The sequence below is a fragment of the Colias croceus genome, chromosome 18 (genome assembly GCF_905220415.1).
Source record: "Colias croceus chromosome 18, ilColCroc2.1".
In the NCBI taxonomy this organism is placed as follows: domain Eukaryota; kingdom Metazoa; phylum Arthropoda; class Insecta; order Lepidoptera; family Pieridae; genus Colias; species Colias croceus.
In genome coordinates, this window is record NC_059554.1 from 259,331 (window position 1) to 280,201 (window position 20,871).

General features: G+C 37.2%; 1 protein-coding gene across 3 annotated transcripts; it reads right to left on the reverse strand.

Annotated features, from left to right (window-relative positions):
• Nucleotides 1–1,602: 1,602 nt before the first annotated feature.
• LOC123699459 (protein kinase C) lies at nucleotides 1,603–19,871 on the reverse strand. Of its 3 annotated transcripts, XM_045646394.1 has the most exons (20): nucleotides 19,628–19,871; nucleotides 19,336–19,468; nucleotides 19,143–19,257; nucleotides 17,858–17,918; nucleotides 17,245–17,419; nucleotides 16,975–17,006; nucleotides 16,709–16,779; nucleotides 16,029–16,182; nucleotides 14,583–14,719; nucleotides 10,140–10,218; nucleotides 9,691–9,762; nucleotides 9,197–9,265; nucleotides 8,710–8,825; nucleotides 7,790–8,022; nucleotides 7,328–7,476; nucleotides 6,320–6,372; nucleotides 5,261–5,447; nucleotides 4,412–4,548; nucleotides 3,762–3,860; nucleotides 1,603–3,370 (listed from the first exon to the last, which is right to left on the reverse strand). In XM_045646394.1, the coding sequence occupies exons 1-20, from the start codon at nucleotides 19,722–19,724 to the stop codon at nucleotides 3,302–3,304; spliced, it is 2,238 nt and encodes a 745-aa protein (XP_045502350.1). In that variant the 5' UTR covers nucleotides 19,725–19,871; the 3' UTR covers nucleotides 1,603–3,301. The 3 variants fall into 3 exon arrangements, with proteins under 3 accessions (XP_045502350.1, XP_045502351.1, XP_045502352.1); XM_045646395.1 differs by lacking the exon at nucleotides 9,691–9,762; XM_045646396.1 differs by lacking the exons at nucleotides 9,197–9,265; nucleotides 9,691–9,762.
• Between the last annotated feature and the right edge of the window lie 1,000 nt (nucleotides 19,872–20,871).

The window sequence follows — 20,871 nt, forward strand, 5'->3', positions numbered from 1 at the left end:
TTTCAGTGAACCTTTTATACAGCATGAAGATGAACAAAAACAAATCTTACATGCTTTCAGCTGATCTTTCATGTAGATGATAAAAACAATTAGTTTTTTTTTTACCAAATTGTTCGAGAACTTTCTGGAAATACCCACAAACTTGACCAAGTCCCCTCCACCACGCAAGTAGTGCCCGCACATAAGTAAATACATTACCCTAACGACTACATAAGCCTTAGCCGTGCTACCTCGCCGCTCGCTTACAACTAAACCTTTGGTATCCACTTAAACTATAATAAATAATACTTCCGATGTAAATGTTCAACACAACAACAGATCGCATTTTCATAACAGGTGTTTAACACAATACAGATTATATTATTACTCACAGTACGTACGGTTCAAACTGTTCATGTAACCGTTTGGTATTTCACGACAATATTAGTTTTTTAGGATATTGGCACAATATACAGATACAACCAGTAGGGAAACTTCATACAACGCCTTCGAAATGGCTCACGCACACAATCAAGCGTGTCTATAAGAATCATAAGGGTATTCTCATATCAATTGTGATAATACCCTTACGATTCCCGTAAATACGCTTACGAGTGAGCCATTTCAAACGCGTTGTATGAAGTTTCCCTACTGGTTGTATCTGTATACTGTGATATTGGTGTGAAATAGCCAACAAAATACTGTATAAGGCGGACAGGACCCACTGAGTATTGTGAAATGCATATAGCTATAAAATAACACAACTATAAGACTAGAAGGATCATTCGGTCACGCGAATCAAACGGAAACGGGGCTATTTAGTTATTTGTAAATTTTTGTGTAACCAAAATGTTTATGAAAGAAATTTATTTTATTCGTATGAGTCTCAAATCACGCTATTTTTATCACACCATTAGCAAAATATACTCGACGTATTGTCAAAACATTTCCCCGTTCCCGTTTGATCCGAGCGCACCATAAACAATTCGTAAACGTAAACAAAAACCAAAGTACAACTATAGTCCAAGAGACAATCACGAAATTGCCTCCCAAAGTATAATTGTCTCTCCACGGCGCAGCAAGTGCACACACACAGATACACACGCACAAACATACAAACACACACCAACACAAATGGGGTTATCCGATTGCATCTTGCCCCATCACGTCGATACTACTACCCTATAAGGTCCATCCTTAATAAAAACAATTTAAATTTAAAATATTTTTCTTAAATTCTGTTAACATTTGAAACAATATATATTTATTTATTTATCTGTTTTGAACCGAGAAGTGACCCCAAAATAGTGATATTTATTCTAAAACGCTCAATAAAGAGAGACCTTATGCATTCGAGTACGAGAGCGCAACCTCCCAACAAGATGTCCTTAGGTCGCGTTCACACTATGCGTTAAAATATTATTCAATATTTACAACAATCAATAATTGCTCTAACCTCTTTATATATGTTTATCTTCAGGGAAAATATATTTCTCAACAAACTAGGAGCTTAAGATTTTTTTTGATTTTTTTTAATTCAATTTAATTTATAATCGCAATTATTAAGAATCTCTCGCTCGACGCGGCGGGTCGCGAAAGTATTTTCACACTTACTGACCGATAAAATTCGCAGTGTACATAAATATAAGATACTCCAAGCTAGAAGGCGGTCGCCTCCCCGACTACAGTTGAGGGAACATTATCACGAATCAACATCGATTACACCGGCGCGGGGGAATAACCTAACATTATACATCTCATACTTAACACTTATAAATACTTCATAAATTATATCTAAAAACAGATCAACGAGCAAAATATAATATTGGCTGGTATCCGCGGACAGAAACGTCATAAGAAACATATCAAGCGAACTGATTTGGCAACTCGTTTGTGAGGTATCGCGATCTTTGTGCGACACTTTACCGCCGCTAGATGGCGCTCAATTTCAATTTTCACTTCCCAATGTTTATTTCAATTATTTTTTCAACATAAGCAGGCAATTAACAACATATTTTTTATGGTAATAATACGGCATCTGTTCAGTTACTTTAACAGGTTCACTGTCCACAGACCACATATGGTCTGTAGAGTATATAGAACTACTAGTCCACAGACCATATGTGGTCTGGTGGAACAAACAACGCCATCTAGCGGTCGCAAGTGTCACCTTATACTTGTTACTAAGAAAAATAGTCGAAAAAAAATTACGGAAGAAGCGAGCGTGCCGACCGCCCGAGCGCTACACTAACTACGCTACGACAGACAGACGTACATTTAGACGAAACGTACAAAACCAACTGAAATAATACTACACAATAAACACCTGACTAGATCCTTCGAGAACTTTCGCACGTGACGTCACGTGAACCATCCAAATTCTTTAGTGCGTTACACTATGTTTATAATATATGACTCTGTTATATCAACCTAGATACTTAGTGTAGTTTCCATGCTTTTACAGATAAATGTTAAGCATTAACTCTTCTATTGGAAATTAATATATTTTGAACACACCACAAGTTAATAAGATCAGTGATATTTTGACTCGATTCTTTGTTCATCGACAGATTACATCACACCGCAAGTCATTATCATAATTCCAACGATCATGTCAAAAAACATGTAACAAAAATATAAAATAAATCGTAAAACGGTTACCATGTTGGTAATAATAAATATAAAAATCTCAACTTATCCAATATAATATTATACTTATTCCTTTAAACATTGTGATGTAATATTCCGATACATAATTGTGATTTTCAACACAAATGTAGATTATTTGTAAAGTGTTTAGTTAGTGAGTTACGACGATACGCTAGATTTTCGTCCAATCACAAGTCAGGACGTAAATACTGCGCTGCTATTGGTCGATTTTTGTCATGTGTTCGAATCGACAACTTTATTAGTTGGATTTCTAGCTTCTTTCGTGATTGATTGATTGAGTTGTAAGTGCATTGCTATAAATTTAGCGAAATCTGTTATCCATGGAAGTTTTCTGACTATTTTTTTAAGAAATCAAGCATCAGCGATTCAACATGATACTTTCAATAACACATTCTTGATTAAGAGTGGAAAAATATTAGTTGATTGTTCTTTCTAACATTACAATAGGCATTATTTCCTATAATTTCATTTCTATTGTTAAAGACGTATCGCCGTAACCCACGCGTGCTTACCCACTGCGCGTACGCTATACATAATATTTCCGCGTGCTTATTACCCGACAGTACGACGGGCGCGTAGTGTGTATAGTGTAGTGTATAGTGTGGTGTGTGTGTGTGTGATGTGTATGTGTGGTGTGTGTGTGTGTGCGCGCTCACTGCGGGCGCTCGTGCGGCTGCGGGTTGAAGTCCGGGTTCACGAACGAGAAGCCGCGGAATTCCTCCTGCAAAGGTAACGTTTGATTGAAGAAAACTTATTTATATCGAAGAAATTGATTTTATTGATGTTTGTAATGTGCGATTCAATAGGTATTCACCACCTGCCAACAATTTTTTGCTATATCTTAGTAGAAAGGCAGGTGCTATAGTCTCACATAGTCATTAATTCCGGCCCATTAACATCCCATAGCCCAGTTCATTTTGTTTCTTTATCTCGCAATAGTCCTACGTCGGCCCAGGGCTGTATCTCTATTCTCTATAGTGCAGTCATGGGCAGGCTGCGGCTGGTGTCCCACAACACAGTAAAGTTCTCGAAAGGGCCTCCGCATTATATGTGTCCTCATAATGGTACCAGAGTATTATAGAATTGAGATACATATTAACAATAGTGTGTACCTGGTTGATGGCTCTCAGCACGTCGGGCGGCACGGGCGTGAGGCACGGCTCCTCCTTCGTGAACTCCGCGTCGAAATTGGCCGCTTCGCGCTTGCTCTTCTGCAATCATAATTGGGATTACTTGTATACGTTCCTTTTGTCAACAATTATTAGTTAATTAATGTGAAAAAAATGGAAACAGTGTGATATAAATTCCTCATATATAGGATTAACGATACGATAGATTTTGATATTTAATATGTGTGCATTCAAATGTTTTATATTTTTTTGGTCTAGAGCTACGGGTGGTCGACAAATTCGCGGATTCGAATCCAACCGCGTGATGGTTTTTTTTTTCCTATTCTTTAAAAAATTCTCCAGATAGATTTTATTCCTGCCTTTTTTTTCTAGATAGGGAAATGCTTGACCACAATCTCGCCTGATGGAAAGCTAAGACGTGGCCTAAGGTACGCGCTTCCCTAGTAGACAACCGTTCACTCTACGCTTGAAGAATCTTAATCTGTGTATAAATAGGAATTTAATGCCTCAGCCCCCGGAATCACAGACACAATAGAAAATCTATTGTGTCGTGGTCTCATTGAGCTCCTCGGTGGTCAATGGGTTAAGTAATTCTCGACGAATATCGTTAAATATACGTATAATTAATATACCTTGGGTCGGAAGGGCGGGCGCACAGTGCGGCGGGCGAGCGCGTCCCAGTCGATCTCGCGGAAGAACGCGTGCGCGCGGATCCCAGCTTCACCGCCCACCACGCCCAGCCGGCGGGCTGGGTTCTTCGTCATGAAACCTGCGTACACACAATATTATATCAAAAACTAGCTGCACTTCGCGGTTTCACCCGCGTGACTCCGCTCCTGTTGGTCTTATAGTTAAGCCACTTTAATAGACAACATTTGACAGTTGAACAAAATTCAACAACGATATAGTATAATATATTATTTCGTTTTGTTAAAACTGCACATTTGCTTAACTTTGGTCACTTATGATTACTCATATTTTTAATAATAATGACCGATACGAGTAATTTTAATGTTTGATTTTACTAATAAACCATTCTAAAGAGCTGACGTCGCTACAATGATGTGTCAGTTAACCTCTTTTCTTTTTAAATACTAGAGACGTTACTCTAAAAATCGAAATGTGATATCTAGAATTGAATGCAATGATTACTTGTAAATATATTATATTTTTGACGTGACAACGTCTTAAATTAGGTTGCAGCTGGGAGTCACTTATGAAAAAGTGTAACGCTCGGTAAAGTTACGATGAGTCACCGAAAGAGGCACGCGGGCATGGTTAGCCCGCCTAAGAGCGAGAGAGACAGACATAAAAAGTCGTTGTCACGTAAAACTTTCGCCCGTATACCGACTTTACAGGCAACCAATTTTTTTTTAATTTTAAGTATTTGTTGTTATAGCCGGCAACGGAAATACATCATGTGAAAATTTCAGCAGGCCAGCTCTCACGGTTCACGAGATACAGCGTGGAGAAGGACAGACCCTTGAGTATGGCGACGGCGTCCTTGGAGAGCCAGACGGGGTAGAGCACGTCGTCGTGCAGGATGCTCTCGAACAGGTCGTCCTCGTTGTCGGCCTCGAAGGGCGGCTGGCCGGCCAGCATCTCGTACAGCAGCACGCCCAGCGCCCACCAGTCCACCGACGCGCCGTACTCCAGCTCCTGCAGGATCTGCCACACCAAATTGGTTATTTATCGAAGTTATACTTCTTTTGGCGAGGTGGAGAAAAATGATGAGAGTGAATTTTTACGATGCGCGCGCACACCGACACCTAAATTTAACAGCATGAAGTTAATTCTAGGTGGTATGAAAATTGATAACTGTTCATTGTTCAAGTTCTATATTCTAGTACTTTTTCCATAAGCCAAAGAAGAATAACTTCTAACGCGTGTACATAAGTACACACACTCTTTTTTTGCTTAACTAGCTCTCCGCCCGCGGCTTCGCCCGCGTTTTCAAAGAAAAACCCGGATAGTTCCCGTTCCCTTGGGATTTCCGGGATAAAACCTATCCTATGTGTTATTCCAAGTTACCCTCTATATGTGTGCTAAATTTCATTGTAATCGGTTCAGTAGTATTTGCGTGAAAGAGTAACAAACACACACACATCCTCACAAAACTTTCGCATTTATAATATTCTGTGACACGAGACACGAAATTAGCTCATATAGAAGTCGAAGAGATACGTGGACTATATTTCGAGCTTCCGCAGGACATAATAATAGTAAATAAAGTAAGGTAATGGCACGTATTCGAGCTCTTGCACAATCTGTTATACAACAATAGCTTCTATACAGTAGTAGGGAAAATAATATTGTTAACGTAACACACGTCGTGTGTCGTCTAGCTAACGTATTTAATTAATTTATTTACATTCTTAATTTATGTATTTTTGTTTAAGTTTAGTAAAATAGTACATAATCTCATTATGAAAAAATAAGATAAGATTAATTATAATACCTTATTACTAAGAAAGAAAAAGACATTCATGATCCAGAATTTTATTAATGTGACAAATAAGATACTGTTTGTAAAAGCTTACCTCAGGAGCAATATAATCCGGTGTTCCACAGAAAGTGGTAGTGGTTACACCATCTGAAAATAATTTATTTTACTAAGATTACTAAGAATCAACGATATCGTATTAACGATAGGGTGAAAACATACAAAAAAAAAATATATTTTATACAAGTAGACGAAGACGTCAGAAAATTATAATGAATAAATCGTGTTTGAAACGTAAACGTCTTTAATTTCTACTAATAACAGTTGTCTTATTAGAGAGCAAAACAAAAACTAGAGCAAATATAAATTGTATATCGACAATTTTTTTAAATCTCATTTCTAATACACAAAAAATATCTGCCAATAGCCGTACAATATAAACTCCCAATCACGCTCAAAAACCAAAAACTCTGCTTTCGTGTCTATTTGGCAGAGTTTTCGTTGTGTTTTGAAAACAGCAATAACAAAGTGTTCAATGAAAAACTGTCCACATAACGTATAGTGTTATATTTTAGGAAAAACCTTACTAAAAATATTAAAAAATCGAAATAACATGACGTTTTAAAACATTTTGACGTTAGGAAAAAATTTGACTGACTGATTGATAACAGGATCGATCGATTTGAAATTTGGCTGAAGATTTTGATCGTTTTTGTAACATGAAAATTTATTTTCACGTTAAAAGTGTAAACGTATGCAACATACGCGTACAGGTATGCACGCTTTCAAACGCGTACAGGTATGCACGAGATCAAACGCGTACAGGTATGCACGCTTACAAACGCGTACAGGTATGCACGCTTTCAAACGCGTACAGGTATGCACGAGATCAAACGCGTACAGGTATGCACGCTTACAAACGCGTACAGGTATGCACGAGATCAAACGCGTACAGGTATGCACGAGATCAAACGCGTACAGGTATGCACGAGATCAAACGCGTACAGGTATGCACGAAATCAAACGCGTACAGGTTGTAAATTGCAATTCCATCGAGTGGTACAGAGCGTAAATTATATAAATGAATGATTGTTGTATGACGCACCGATGATGCCCTCCTTGCACATGCCGAAGTCAGCGAGCTTGCAGTGCCCCTCGCTGTCGAGCAGGATGTTGTCCAGCTTGAGGTCGCGGTAGATGACTCCGTTGGCGTGCAGGAACTGCAGCGCCAGCGTCACTTCCGCCGCGTAGAACCTGCCGACGTAACGTGCCACAATTGTAAGCTGACACAAGTAACGAGTCATTTTAATAACGTGCCAAGTGTAACGTGTCATTTTAATAACGTGCCAAAGAGTTACGTGTAATTTTTGTAACGTGTCACCAGTGTAACGTGCCATAATTGTAACGTATCACAAGTGTAACGTGTTATTTTTTGTACGTGTCACCAGTGTAACGTGCCACATGTGTAACGTGCCACAAGTGCAACGTGCCACATGTGTAACGTGCAACAAGTGCAACGTGCCACATGTGTAACGTGCCACAAGTGCAACGTGCCACATGTACGTACCTGGCGCGCGGCTCGTCGAACTTGCGCGCGCGCTGTATCTGGAACATGAGGTCGCCGCCGTCGACGTACTCCATGACGAAGAACAGGCGCTCGGGCGTGTGGAAGGCGCAGTGCAGTGCGGTGAGGAACGGGTGTCGGGCGGCCAGCGCCAGCACGCGCCGCTCCGTCAGTGTGCACTCCACGTCGTCGTCCTGGATGATGGCGTCCTTCTTCAGCACCTTCACCGCGTACACCTGCAGCGCGAACACGTATTTTAGTGGATATGAATAAATAAATAAATCGTTTATTTGCAAGTAAACATGGTATACATAGGTGTTAAGAATAAGATACATTATTTCACCAGGGTCGATAATTTTTGAAACAAAACAAAATAGTAGTAGGATGAAACCCATTATAAAAGGAGGGGAATGTGATAAAAATTAAAGGAAAAATAAAAGCTCATTATCACACTGTTTGTATGCATTTTCTGAGTAAATTTCCTATCGTTATGTATATTATAATTTACACCATCAAAAAGTAGATATTTCAACGAACAAAAAGCCCCCAAATTTTTTGAAAAAAGTACTACTATTTTTTTAGGTTTTTATCATTTTTGAAGGGATTGGCCCCGGTGTAATGCGCCGTGGAAGCAGTAAATGAACTACGTGGTGAAATTGGTGTTATGGCTGTTATGACACCGCTCCCTACGCGTTGTGACAATCACAAAATGACCGAGTAACGATATAACACTTTGCTGTCTAAAAAATGAAGTAAGCCTGTACGTAGCTAAAATCTGTGCGTTTGTAAAAAACATACAATAAGCTGAAATACTATCATCTCAATTTTTATAATCCTAAAGTATACATTATTTTAATTAAACAAGTCCATATCGCGAAGACAGCCAACAAGTTCTTTAACAAATAATGGCAAAATAATCTCACCTCATCTGTGCCCTTCTTCTCAGCGAGCATGACCTTCCCGAAGGAGCCCTTGCCGAGCACCTTGATGAAGTGGAAGTCGTCCAGCGACACCTTGTGCCCGCCCGTGCTCTCAGACCCTGTACCATTTATAATATAAAATATAAATTCAAAGGTGCTTGATGAAAATAAAGTTGTATTAGATCATAGGCTGTGAAGATATTGTTAGTGCCTAAAATATCAAAGGCATTTTTTGTTTCAACCAGTGCTTTTTAAGCGATGAGTATCCCAACTTTTTAAAATGACACAATTTCCATAACTTACACTTTGTGACACTTCCCTTCAAATATCTTACCAAAATCCCATAAATAACATGATAAAGTGTTACAACTTAAATTTTGCAATTACACATCTTTATGTCATTATCACACCAAGTCTCCCAAACTACCAAGCGACCAAACACCGTGTATACCGCAACAGTGAACAAGCAGACAAACAAACAGACAAACACCTTGTTTGAACCCGAACACGTCCTCAAGGTCGTCCCACGCGGAGGACCACGCGGGCTCCGGCGGCGCACCTATACGCAAAAACATAACGGAAAATGCAACACAAACAATGTAAAAAGCAATAACTTTCATTGGTATGTGTTTTTATCATAATACGTTTCTAAAATATATTTTTTTGCCAATTTGAAAAGTGGTTGCAATGACAATTTTTTTTTTAATTTAATACTCTTAAATATGATTGCAATGATTTGGTTTTGCCTATTAAAATTTCTTGTTTCCAGCATAAGCAATTATTGTTATTAAGACTGCACTCGATCACAAAACTCAAGTGAGATGCAAATTCTTGCGAAAAGTGCTTAGAAATCTATTTATTTTTTCAATCAATTTAAAGTTATTGCTGCCAAAATAAAACACAAAAAAAATATAAAAAAAATCAACAAAAACACAGCAACATCCCGCCACCGAAGCATCTGTATGTATGTACGTTTGTGTGAACCTTGGTAACTACTGAATATGTCGCGCAGTTCCTCCCACTGAGACCCCCACAGTTTCTGGCCCTCCTCCAGCTCTATATTACATTGAACAATAAACACACAATACATAACATATACAAATTGCAAAGAAAAAGAAATAAAAATAATCTATTAAACACATTTTTCAAATCACAAAAGCAAACATCAAGAAACACTTAAAGTTGAAAACATTACTACAATTAATAATAGTAATAAAATAAAACTCTAGTAGTAATAAAATAAGTCATGCTTTCCCGCTCTATTCGTGTACAAACGAAAGATACAAGTGGTGTACACTGTACAGTCCGCAAAAAAATTCTACCATACTAAACTAATTATCAACCAATAATTCTAGACACAATCAAGCAGTCTCGCTCTATTCCAGTACAAGTGAAAGAGACAAGAAATGTACAGTCAACAACAAAAGCGTTACCTTTGTCATCTTGCCGCTCGTCTTTCCCGTCTTCGGGGAGGAAGTCCGGCGGACCCTCCAGCATCGGTGTGTTCAAGTACTGAAACAATTTCATATTGTAGTATAATAAAGAGTTTATTTATAAAAAACACAAACAACAAATACATATGTAAAATCATATTATGGAAATTATTCAACTGCTGCTACCCGAACAAACATCGTGTTTTAAATAAAAAATCCATACACTGATGTATTAAATTCTTAAGCAATACGTCTTGGGGATAACTCAATGCTGGATATATTCAATCGAAGTGTCGTGTTTTAAGTGTCGTGTATGCAGTGTCAAGTTTGAAGTGTCGTGTTTGAAGTGTCGTCTATGAAGTGTCGAGTTTTAAGAGTCATGTATGAAGTTTCGTGTATGTAGTGTCGAGTTTGAACAGTCGCGTATGAAGTGTCGAGTTTTAAGTGTCGTGTATGAAGTGTCGAGTTTGAAGTGTCGTGTATGAAGTGTCGAGTTTGAAGTGTCGTGTATGAAGTGTCGTGTATGCAGTGTCGAGTTTGAACTGTCGTGTATGAAGTGTCGAGTTTGAAGTGTCGTGTATGAAGTGTCGAGTTTGAAGTGTCGTGTATGAAGTGTCGTGTATGCAGTGTCGAGTTTGAACTGTCGCGTATGAAGTGTCGTGTATGAAGTGTCGTGTATGCAGTGTCGTGTATGAAGTGTCGAGTTTGAAGTGACGGGTATGAAGTGTCGAGTATACAGTGTCGAGTTTGAAGTGTCGCGTATTAAGTGTCAAGTTTGAAGTGTCGTGTATGAAGTGTCGAGTTTGAAGTGTCGTGTATGAAGTGTCGCATCTCGCATATGAAGTGTCGAGTTTGAAGTGTCGTGTATGAAGTGTCGTGTATGAAGTGTCGCGTATGAAGTGTCGAGTTTGAAGTGTCGCGTATGAAGTGTCGTGTGTGAACTGTCGCGTATGAAGTGTCGTGTATAAAGTGTCGAGTTTGAAGTGTCGTGTATGAAGTGTCGTGTATGCAGTGTCGTGTATGAAGTGTCGAGTTTGAAGTGTCGAGTTTGAAGTGTCGCGTATTAAGTGTCGAGTTTGAAGTGTCGTGAATGAAGTGTCGAGTTTGAAGTGTCGTGTATGAAGTGTCGAGTTTGAAGTGTCGTGTATGAAGTGTCGTGTATGAAGTGTCGTGTATGCAGTGTCGAGTTTGAAGTGTCACGTATTAAGTGTCGAGTTTGAAGTGTCGTGTATGAAGTGTCGAGTTTGAACTGTCGCGTATGAAGTATCGAGTTTGAAGTGTCGTGTATTAAGTGTCGTGTATGAAGTGTCGCGTATTAAGTGTCAAGTTTGAAGTGTCGTGTATGAAGTGTCGAGTTTGAAGTGTCGCGTATGAAGTGTCGTGTGTGAAGTGTCGCGTATGAAGTGTCGTGTATGAAGTGTCGAGTTTGAAGTGTCGTGTATGAAGTGTCGTGTATGAAGTGTCGTGTATGCAGTGTCGTGTATGAACTATGAAGTGTCGAGTTTGAAGTGTCGAGTTTGAAGTGTCGCGTATTAAGTGTCGAGTTTGAAGTGTCGTGAATGAAGTGTCGTGAATGAAGTGTCGAGTTTGAAGTGTCGTGTATGAAGTGTCGAGTTTGAAGTGTCGTGTATGAAGTGTCGTGTATTAAGTGTCGTGTATGAAGTGTCGTGTATGCAGTGTCGAGTTTGAAGTGTCACGTATTAAGTGTCGAGTTTGAAGTGTCGTGTATGAAGTGTCGAGTTTGAAGTGTCGTGTATGAAGTGTCGTGTATGAAGTGTCGAGTTAGAAGTGTCGCGTATTAAGTGTCGAGTTTGAAGTGTCGTGTATGAAGTGTCGAGTTTGAAGTGTCGCGTATGAAGTGTCGCGTATGAAGTGTCGAGTTTGAAGTGTCGTGTATGAAGTGTCGTGTATGCAGTGTCGAGTTTGAACTGTCGCGTATGAAGTGTCGTGTATGAAGTGTCGTGTATGAAGTGTCGTGTATGCAGTGTCGTGTATGAAGTGTCGAGTTTGAAGTGTCGAGTTTTAAGTGTCGTGCATTAAGTGTCGCGTATGAAGTGTCGTGTATGAAGTGTCGAGTTTGAAGTGTCGTGTTACGTGTATGAAGTGTCGAGTTTTAAGTGTCGTGTATGCAGTGTCAAATTTGAACAGTCGCGTATGAAGTGTCGTGTATGAAGTGTCGTGTATGAAGTGTCGTGTATGAAGTGTCGAGTTTGAAGTGTCGTGTATGAAGTGTCGTGTATGCAGTGTCGTGTATGAAGTGTCGTGTATACAGTGTCGAGTTTGAAGTGTCACGTATTAACTATTAAGTGTCGAGTTTGAAGTGTCGTGTATGAAGTGTCGAGTTTGAAGTGTCGTGTATGAAGTATCGTGTATGAAGTATCGTGTATGAAGTGTCGAGTTTGAAGTGTCGTGTATGAAGTGTCGTGTATGCAGTGTCGAGTTTGAAGTGTCGAGTTTTAAGTGTCGTGTATGAAGTGTCGAGTTTGAAGTGTCGTGTATGAAGTGTCGAGTTTTAAGTGTCGTGTATGCAGTGTCGAGTTTTAAGTGTCGAGTTAGAAATGTCGCGTATTAAGTGTCGAGTTTGAAGTGTCGTGTATGAAGTGTCGAGTTTGAAGTGTCGAGTTTGAAGTGTCGTGTTTGAAGTGTCGTGTATGAAGTGTCGTGTTTGTAGTGTCGTGTATGAAGTGTCGAATTTGAAGTGTCGTGTATGAAGTGTCGAGTTTGAAGTGTCGCGTATGCAGTGTGGAGTTTGAACAGTCGCGTATGAAGTGTCGTGTATAAAGTGTCGTGTTTGAAGTGTCGTGTGTGAAGTGTCGTGTTTGAAGTGTCGTGTTTGAAGTGTCGTGTGTGAAGTTTCGTGTGTGAAGTGTCGTGTTTGAAGTGTCTTGTATGAAGTGTCGTGTATGCAGTGTCAAGTTTGAAGTGTCGTGTTTGAAGTGTCGTGTATGAAGTGTCGAGTTTTAAGAGTCGTGTATGAAGTGTCGTGTGTAAGTGTCGTGTTTGAAGTGTCGTGTTTGTAGTTTGTAGTCAAAACATAGTTTACTAAAAGTATTTATATATGTTACCGGAAATGTATGAAATTAAGGAATTGTATACAATTCCTAGGAAATGTGTACAATTCCGATATCGTATTAGGAAATGTGTAAAGTAAATGCTTTCTGTAATAAAACACGTTGTTATTTTTTCTTTTATTATAGCTCTTATTGATACAATCGGGTAACAGTCATACCGTAAAATTGTAATAATATTATGTTCATATTATTATCTAAATTTTAACGTAAATATCACAAAATCAACTTATATTTATTCTTATAAAATCAAATTTTCATTTGGCAAGTGATCAGTCCCCTCGTCCCGCGGTCCCCGCGTATATTTGGCGCAGTCGAATTGTATAATCCGCCGTATCCGTCTGATTACGAATTATCGGCATAGTTACTACAGAATGCCGACCATTTGTAAACGGCCAGATTATATACAATTTGCCAGCGACATATCAATATCTTAAATGTTTTACATTTCCGATAGCTATTTAGGAAATGTATAGATTTCCTAGGAAATGTATATAAAATTATTTATTTCACACATTTCCGTGCGATTTTAGGAATTCTATACATTTCCTAGGAATAGGCATGACGAAAGACTTTGAAATCCTCTTCCATAATGTGTGTATACGTTTACTATACAAGAAAAACCCTATATTTCGGTAATATACTTAAATTTAACGAAGTTAGAAGCCATTTTTCAAAAAATATTTATAAACTGTGCCAAAACAGCTCGCAGGTGTCATGGCGTAGGTATGACGTCACTCTTTAGTAAATACGTAATTATTTGTACGCATTGCGAAGAAAATTAAATAAATATTTATTTAATATGTGTTATAGAAACGAATTTCAAAGTTTATAAGTGGTGTGCAGTATTGCAGTGTGAATCCACATAAAAATAATGCTCAAAAATGTGTTAGTAATTATTTCAAGCGAGAAAATAATAAGAAATGATTGTATAAAGTGGGCGCGGAGAACCCCGAAACCACGTATTGTGAATTCGCAATTATATTTCTGTTCTGAGTCGATAAAGCATACGTGAAACAAAAGAAAATAAATAAAAATGCGTATTCTCAACATATTCATAACAACAAAATACATCTGTAGTGAGTTGTTTGCTTAAACGTGACGTCACGCGTGTTTTAGTCAAAATGGCCAACTGCAGAATTTCAATGTTTTATTTTATTGATAATCTCATTAATCTTAATGTTTTTTAGATTTTTAAGTCACTATATTTTATTTATTTATTATACATTTTCCCTTGAAAACACTAATAAGATCATTTATGGATACTGTCGTCATGCCTATTGTATACAATGACGGATTACATACATTTCCGGTAACATATATATTTTATAGTGTTACATATTATGTACAGTTAGTGAGGTATGTGGTGCATTACCTTGGAAGCCCGGGGGCGCGGGTTCTTGTCCGGGGTGATGCCCATCTCGCTGAGGATCTCGGCCATCTGCTTGGTGTTGATGCCGCAGTTGTTGGCCACGTTCTTCTGGCACCGCTTGTGCACGTTCATCGAGCACACTGCAATATTGCAACAATTGTATTATTATATACAGTATTTGGCATGTGAAATGTATCAGGTTCTTCAATCTTCATTGTAGTACTGCTGTTTGAACTGGTAAATTATTATTTTTCTGTATTTCGAAGATAACAATACCTTTCTGAATAAAGTCTAGTGCAATAAATAAATGATTAAGTTGATTTAAAATGCCCGCATTCCGAGAGATGGCAGCACTGTATAAAACCTTCACTCGGTAATTCCACGCAGCAATTTACTTACCTTTCCAGCATTGAATGAACTGAATCGACTAGAAACCATAACCCGTTCCGTGTGATAGTGTACCCATCAAATTCAAATAAAATTATATTTATATGCAAGAATGTAGTTACAAATAATCTATACATATAATAAATCTGTAGAAGGGTCAATTCTGTACATTGAAAATATTGAAAAAATAACTAGCAGGGGGTGTTACTGGATCGATACCAAACCCAAATATGTGATTAAAAAAATTTTTGTCTGTCTGTCTGTCTGTCTGTCTGTCTGTCTGTCTGTATGTGAAGACATCACGTGAAAACTACCGGTTCGATTTCGATGAAACTTGGTATAATTATACCTTATTATCCTGGGCGTAAAATAGGATACTTTTTATCCTGAAAAAATACGTAGAAAAAAAATTAATCTCAATTTTTCAGTTATCCATAGACGTTGTTCTGTAGTAGGTACCGCGAACACACGTTGCGTATTATTATAGACCTAGCCGTATTTGGGTCCAATAGATATTTATAAGATGTCATTGTCCGAGTTACTCAAAATGGAGAAATAAACCATCCACGCAAAGACCGACTTCCGCGCGGACGGAGTCGCGGGCGGAAGCTAGTAGACAATATTAAGTCGCTAATACATTCTACCCATTGATTGGTTGCGCAAATATTCATGTGCATTTTTTTTTTGTTATTGAGAATAGATGCTTGACCACAATCTTGCCTGAAGTTAAGCTGAGATGTGGTCTAAGTACGCGCTTCCCTAGAAGGTACCTGTTGACTCTACACTTGAAAAATGTTATGTTTTTATTCTCTCTTATACTACACTAGCTTTCCACCCCTGCATCGCCCGCGCAGTCAATGAAAAACCCGCATAGTTCCCGTGGGATTTCCGGGATAAAACCTATCCTATGTCCTTCCTCGGGTATCAAAATATCTCTATACCAAATTTCATGCAAATTGGTTCAGTAGTTAAGGCGTGATTGTGTAACAGACAGACAGAGTTACTTTCGCATTTATAATATTAGTAATTATATTTATCTGTTCGTCTATACAAGTATCTCACCCTCGCACTGCAGGCCCTGCTTGATGAGCCCGTAGAGCAGCGAGCCGCAGTGGTCGCAGAACGTGAAGCGCTTGTACGAGTGCACCACGAAGCGGTGCGGCACGTTCACACTGAAGCGCTGCCCACCAGACGCACATGATACGCTCTGCTGCTGCTGTAGGGTTAAATACGTAGGTTAAGCTAATAATAAATAATAAATAAAATCTTTAATTGAATTCATACATTAATTTGTCACGTTAGATTGGGGTTCAGGCCCCCTTACTAGGTATAACCTGTATTAAGGGGACCTAAGATGGTTTGTAAGGTGTATTTCATATCGAAACACTTGTAAAAACAGATGTTAACACCTACAAAAACAGGTGGTGTGATCGAGAGATCATGAAAAATATGCCCAAATAACATATTATTATGTTTGAACATAGCAAGATAGTGTATTTCATATCAAAACACTTGTAAAAAGTGTTGTGATGTTAAATCAAAGAGATCGTAAATAAATTGTCCAACCACCATGTGATATTTGAAAATTACAAGATGTGTCAGACCATTATAAAAAAAGAAAGAAAATTTATGTAACCTTATTTTGTATAGATAAAAAACAATTGAAATTGATGTGCAAACAAAGCTGAATACTTATTTTATACGTAAATCTCCCAATAAACATAAAATATAAAAATTCTTACCTCCTCACGCATGCCGGGACACTTGGTGACGACGGACGAATGGCAACGCTTGTGCACCACGCAAGTGCAAACTGAAATATTATATTATAAATAAATATTTATAAATATTTATAGTGGGTATATACAGAATATTATATTCAGAAACTTTAGAAAAAAATATATCAAAATGTTCCTTAGTCAAAAGTTTACGAAAAATTAGCAGCCAAAAATTTCAACAACTTTTCTATTAAAAAAAAAAAGTATTGAAAAAACTAATGTGATCTCACCTTGACATTGATATCCTTGTTTTCCGAGGCCCCTGTAAGAAAAAAAAATGATTGAATTACTTTAGTAGTGTTAAGTCGGATACATGATAATACTGTATTACACTTTCAGACATTCTCTTTTTGGATTTGCTTCTAGTAGCTGCATATAAACACAGAAAATTTTTCTTTACATTTATAGATGTATTACCCTAACAGTTTTTAGGTTTGCTTCCAGAACCTACACATAGACTCAGAATTTATTAATTAACTCTTTATAAGTGTTGCACTAACCAGATGAACTCCCTGCAGTGCGAGCAGAAGGTGGGCTGTCGCAGGAAGGTGGCCATGAACTTGTGCCCGTTGACCTGGTGCACGCGGCGGCGCAGAGCCCCGCGGCGCCGAGCGAACCCCGCGCCCTCCTTGAACTCGCGCCGCGGCCCGGACGCGCTGCCGCTCACCACACCCACTGGAGTACCCGGAGTGACATGTTACATCACTTATATGTGATAGCTTAATCAGCCGTTTCATTAAAAGGCTAGGCACTTTATTAATTATGAAAATAGCAAAGATCATTGTGGCCAAAACTCTTAATTAAACCGCTATTGAACTTCATGACTGGCTAACATGTTACAAAATAATGAAAAAAAAAATTAAATAAACAAAACACATAAACAAGACCAAAACCAAAGATTACATCAGTGATTTGAAAGTATGTAAAACATTAAAATATTTTATTTAACGATACAGCCTTCTTCTTTTAAATTGAATGTTCAAGGCAACTTAATAAGTTATTTAAGATCAATTACAATGTAATTCATTGTTTTTAGAATAGATCCAAAATATTTCAATTTCATTATGTTCTAGTATTCATATATTACAGCATATTATAATTAATACAACTTACCTTGAGAATTCCATTTCAGATCTATTTTGAGATGAATTTTTCCCTGAGGTTCTAGGTCCACCTATAACAAAAAAATCCTCTATTGTAGTATCATAATCTGAGAAACTTAAATGAATGAATGAATGTTTTTTCAAATGTTTGGAAATATTTTCAGTTGTTAAGTATACTTATAACAAATCATGGATAGATTCATTATTCCAAAAGGAAATTAGTATACCTGCAATTGCAATATTTTTCATTGGTATTCTGCACCAATGTGTTGTAACCTAATTTTATATAGGTCACCGCAATAAATTGACAATACATAGATCAGCACAAAGGACTTTATGTTGATCTGTATTGGTACTTAACTAGATAAATACTTCCTTCTTTTTAGAACAAAAATATACGAACATAATGTAGTAAAACTTAGCTTTTCATCAATAAACAATTTAAAAAATTCCAATACCATCAATATTGTTTAATAATAAATATATCTCTACATGACAATAAATTATTCAATCAACATACACTAGCACAATAATTATAATAGCCATCAAAAAACAACAAATCCCAGAACTCTTGAAAAACAAATAAACGATTGCATCAGCCATTCAAAATTAGAAATACACATCAAACAATTTTTAGTTCAATTCATTATTTCCCAATAACTGGCACCGATGTTAAAAATAACATCATTTAGAGATATAAGGAAAAGACAATGTTTATCTCACACTGATTCAGTCGATGAAAACAGGATGCAACATCTGTGACACATTATGACTCTTAGCGCTTTTATTTATTCTTATTTTAGATACTTTTCAATGGCAAACATTCCGCGGGAATTATTTGTGTCATTAACATTTTTACTTAGGTTTTATATACATAACAATTTTATTAGGTAAAGGCAATAGATGAAGTACAACATGGATGTGTTGTTAGGTAGACTCAAGTAAAGTATAATGAAATGTTGCGGTAGGTCATAAGTGCAATAAAACTATTTTATAAATGAAAATAATTAAACCTTATTATGAAATTACAAAAATTCACTAGATAAATATACCTACTTACTGGAATATTTTAATGGAAGTTTTAATTGAACACATAAACATTCATGAGTAAATCGGTAAAGACAACTGAAACTTTTAAAATAGAAATAAACAATAACATTTATCAACACAAACAAAAGATAAGAACCTCTTTTGTACATGACATCTTATAATATGATTGACAGTTTATTGATTAGATTGATCTAAGATTTATGTCAGTTGTGCTTTAGTTGTAAAAGGAAGAAGTATTAACTCACCCAAAAATCTGTGGCGTCTTTTTCACGATGCATGAGATCTTCAAAGGGAATTGTGCAGTTTGCCACAAAGTCATCTGGAGGTATTGCAGCATCATGGAAAACAGTGATACCCAAACTAAAAAAAAATAGACACATTTTTATCAACCAGAACAAAATTAAGTTGTTTCCAATTAAACTATCTTATTATACATACTTAGTTGCGTTCTGAACTTCGTGAATAAATGTCTCATTCCATACAGGGTCAAATGTTTTTGGTTTCGTGCTGGAGCGGTCTAAATGGTGTTCATCGGCGTCGATCGACACATACGGGTCTATTGGCTGATCGTCTGCAAAGATATCGCGTATTTACAAAACACCAACACCCATTATAGTAAACAGATTCTTTTGTGCGCAAACTTTAATACGTGATAACTTTTTGTGTAAAGGGTCGCAAAATATCGATGATGGTGACTGTAAGGAATGTTTACAGTGCACGGTGAACTCACCAGGCTTCCCGAAGGTCATATTGTGCCGTTTCTGAAAATCGGTCGGTCGAAGGCCCGTAGCCTCACACACCTTTACGCGCACCGTTCCGCTGAACATGGTGGCGGTGACCAACGAACCCTATCACCGAGACCGCACCGCCACACTTCACTTCCACATTAAAAACCCAATAAGAATCATTGAAGGTGCTTCATTATTTTAACAGAAATAGAGATTGACAGCAATAAGATCGGCCATGGATGGATGGGTTTATTTTCTCTATGGTCGTAATGGTTCCCGATTTGATTTCAAATAAAAAATATACAAAATTGTTTCTGGATTTTCACCGCAGTTATTTAAATTAAATTAATAATTTATTATTAATTTGCGTTTTATAAAACGAATTGAGTGTTTTAATAAAAGCTATGATTAAGTTTTAGTGTAACGAATTTTCTTTTATCCTATATATAAATCGCGACTTAGTATCATTAATTTATATTTTATTCAAGTGAATGTTGTAAAATTAAGTAGCCTACTCACGATTCAATTTCAGTAACAATCTGCTGACACAATCTGCAGTGAGCTGACAGATTGTGTCGTGAACATTGAGATAATATTAGTATGGAGACGATACCGCCTACATCACATATGTTCCACATACGTCATGTGGCGTAACTGCACTCAGTCGCTTGCTCGCTCATTGGCGCGAACGTCACGCTCATTTTTTATTTGTTTTAAAGTGAAACGCATCAAATATGCCTACGTGTGTGTTACGATATTGCACAAATAATACAAAGAATACGGAAAAGTGCAAAGGAATAACTTTTCATCAGTAAGTAACTAGATAATAATTTTTAAAACTTAGTTAGAGCAAAATTTTTGGCGGGCGACATTTTGTCATAGATTAAAAATTTAAGATATGACATTGGGCATGAAATAAGTGTTGTTAGTAATATTTGCTGGCGTATATTTTTATAGTATAAAATAATAATTTTACATATTTAGAAAAGCATAGACTGGTTGTTAATTGAAAAAAGGTGAAATCATGAAATATGAAAATCAATTACTCAATCACCAATTTTTTTTGTTAATTGATTTCAATCAAGTTTTTAATTGATATTGTATAAGCTACTGACTTGAACGTATAATTGAATTATTATTTATTTATCTGCACTAATATTATAAAGAGGAAAACTTTGTTTGTTTGTTTGATTGTAATTAATATACTCATAAACTACTGGACCGATTTTGATGAAAGGAGAATGCC

Coding starts and splice junctions, on each gene's coding strand:
- LOC123699459 (XM_045646394.1), bottom strand. CDS start 19,724: ATGTTCAGCGGAACGGTGCGCGTAAAGGTGTGTGAGGCTACGGGCCTT. Junction 19,258..19,335: donor GAAGTTCAGAACGCAACTAA/GTATGTATAATA, acceptor ATTTTTTTTTAG/TTTGGGTATCACTGTTTTCC. Junction 6,373..7,327: donor GTGCAAGGAGGGCATCATCG/GTGCGTCATACA, acceptor AATTATTTTCAG/ATGGTGTAACCACTACCACT.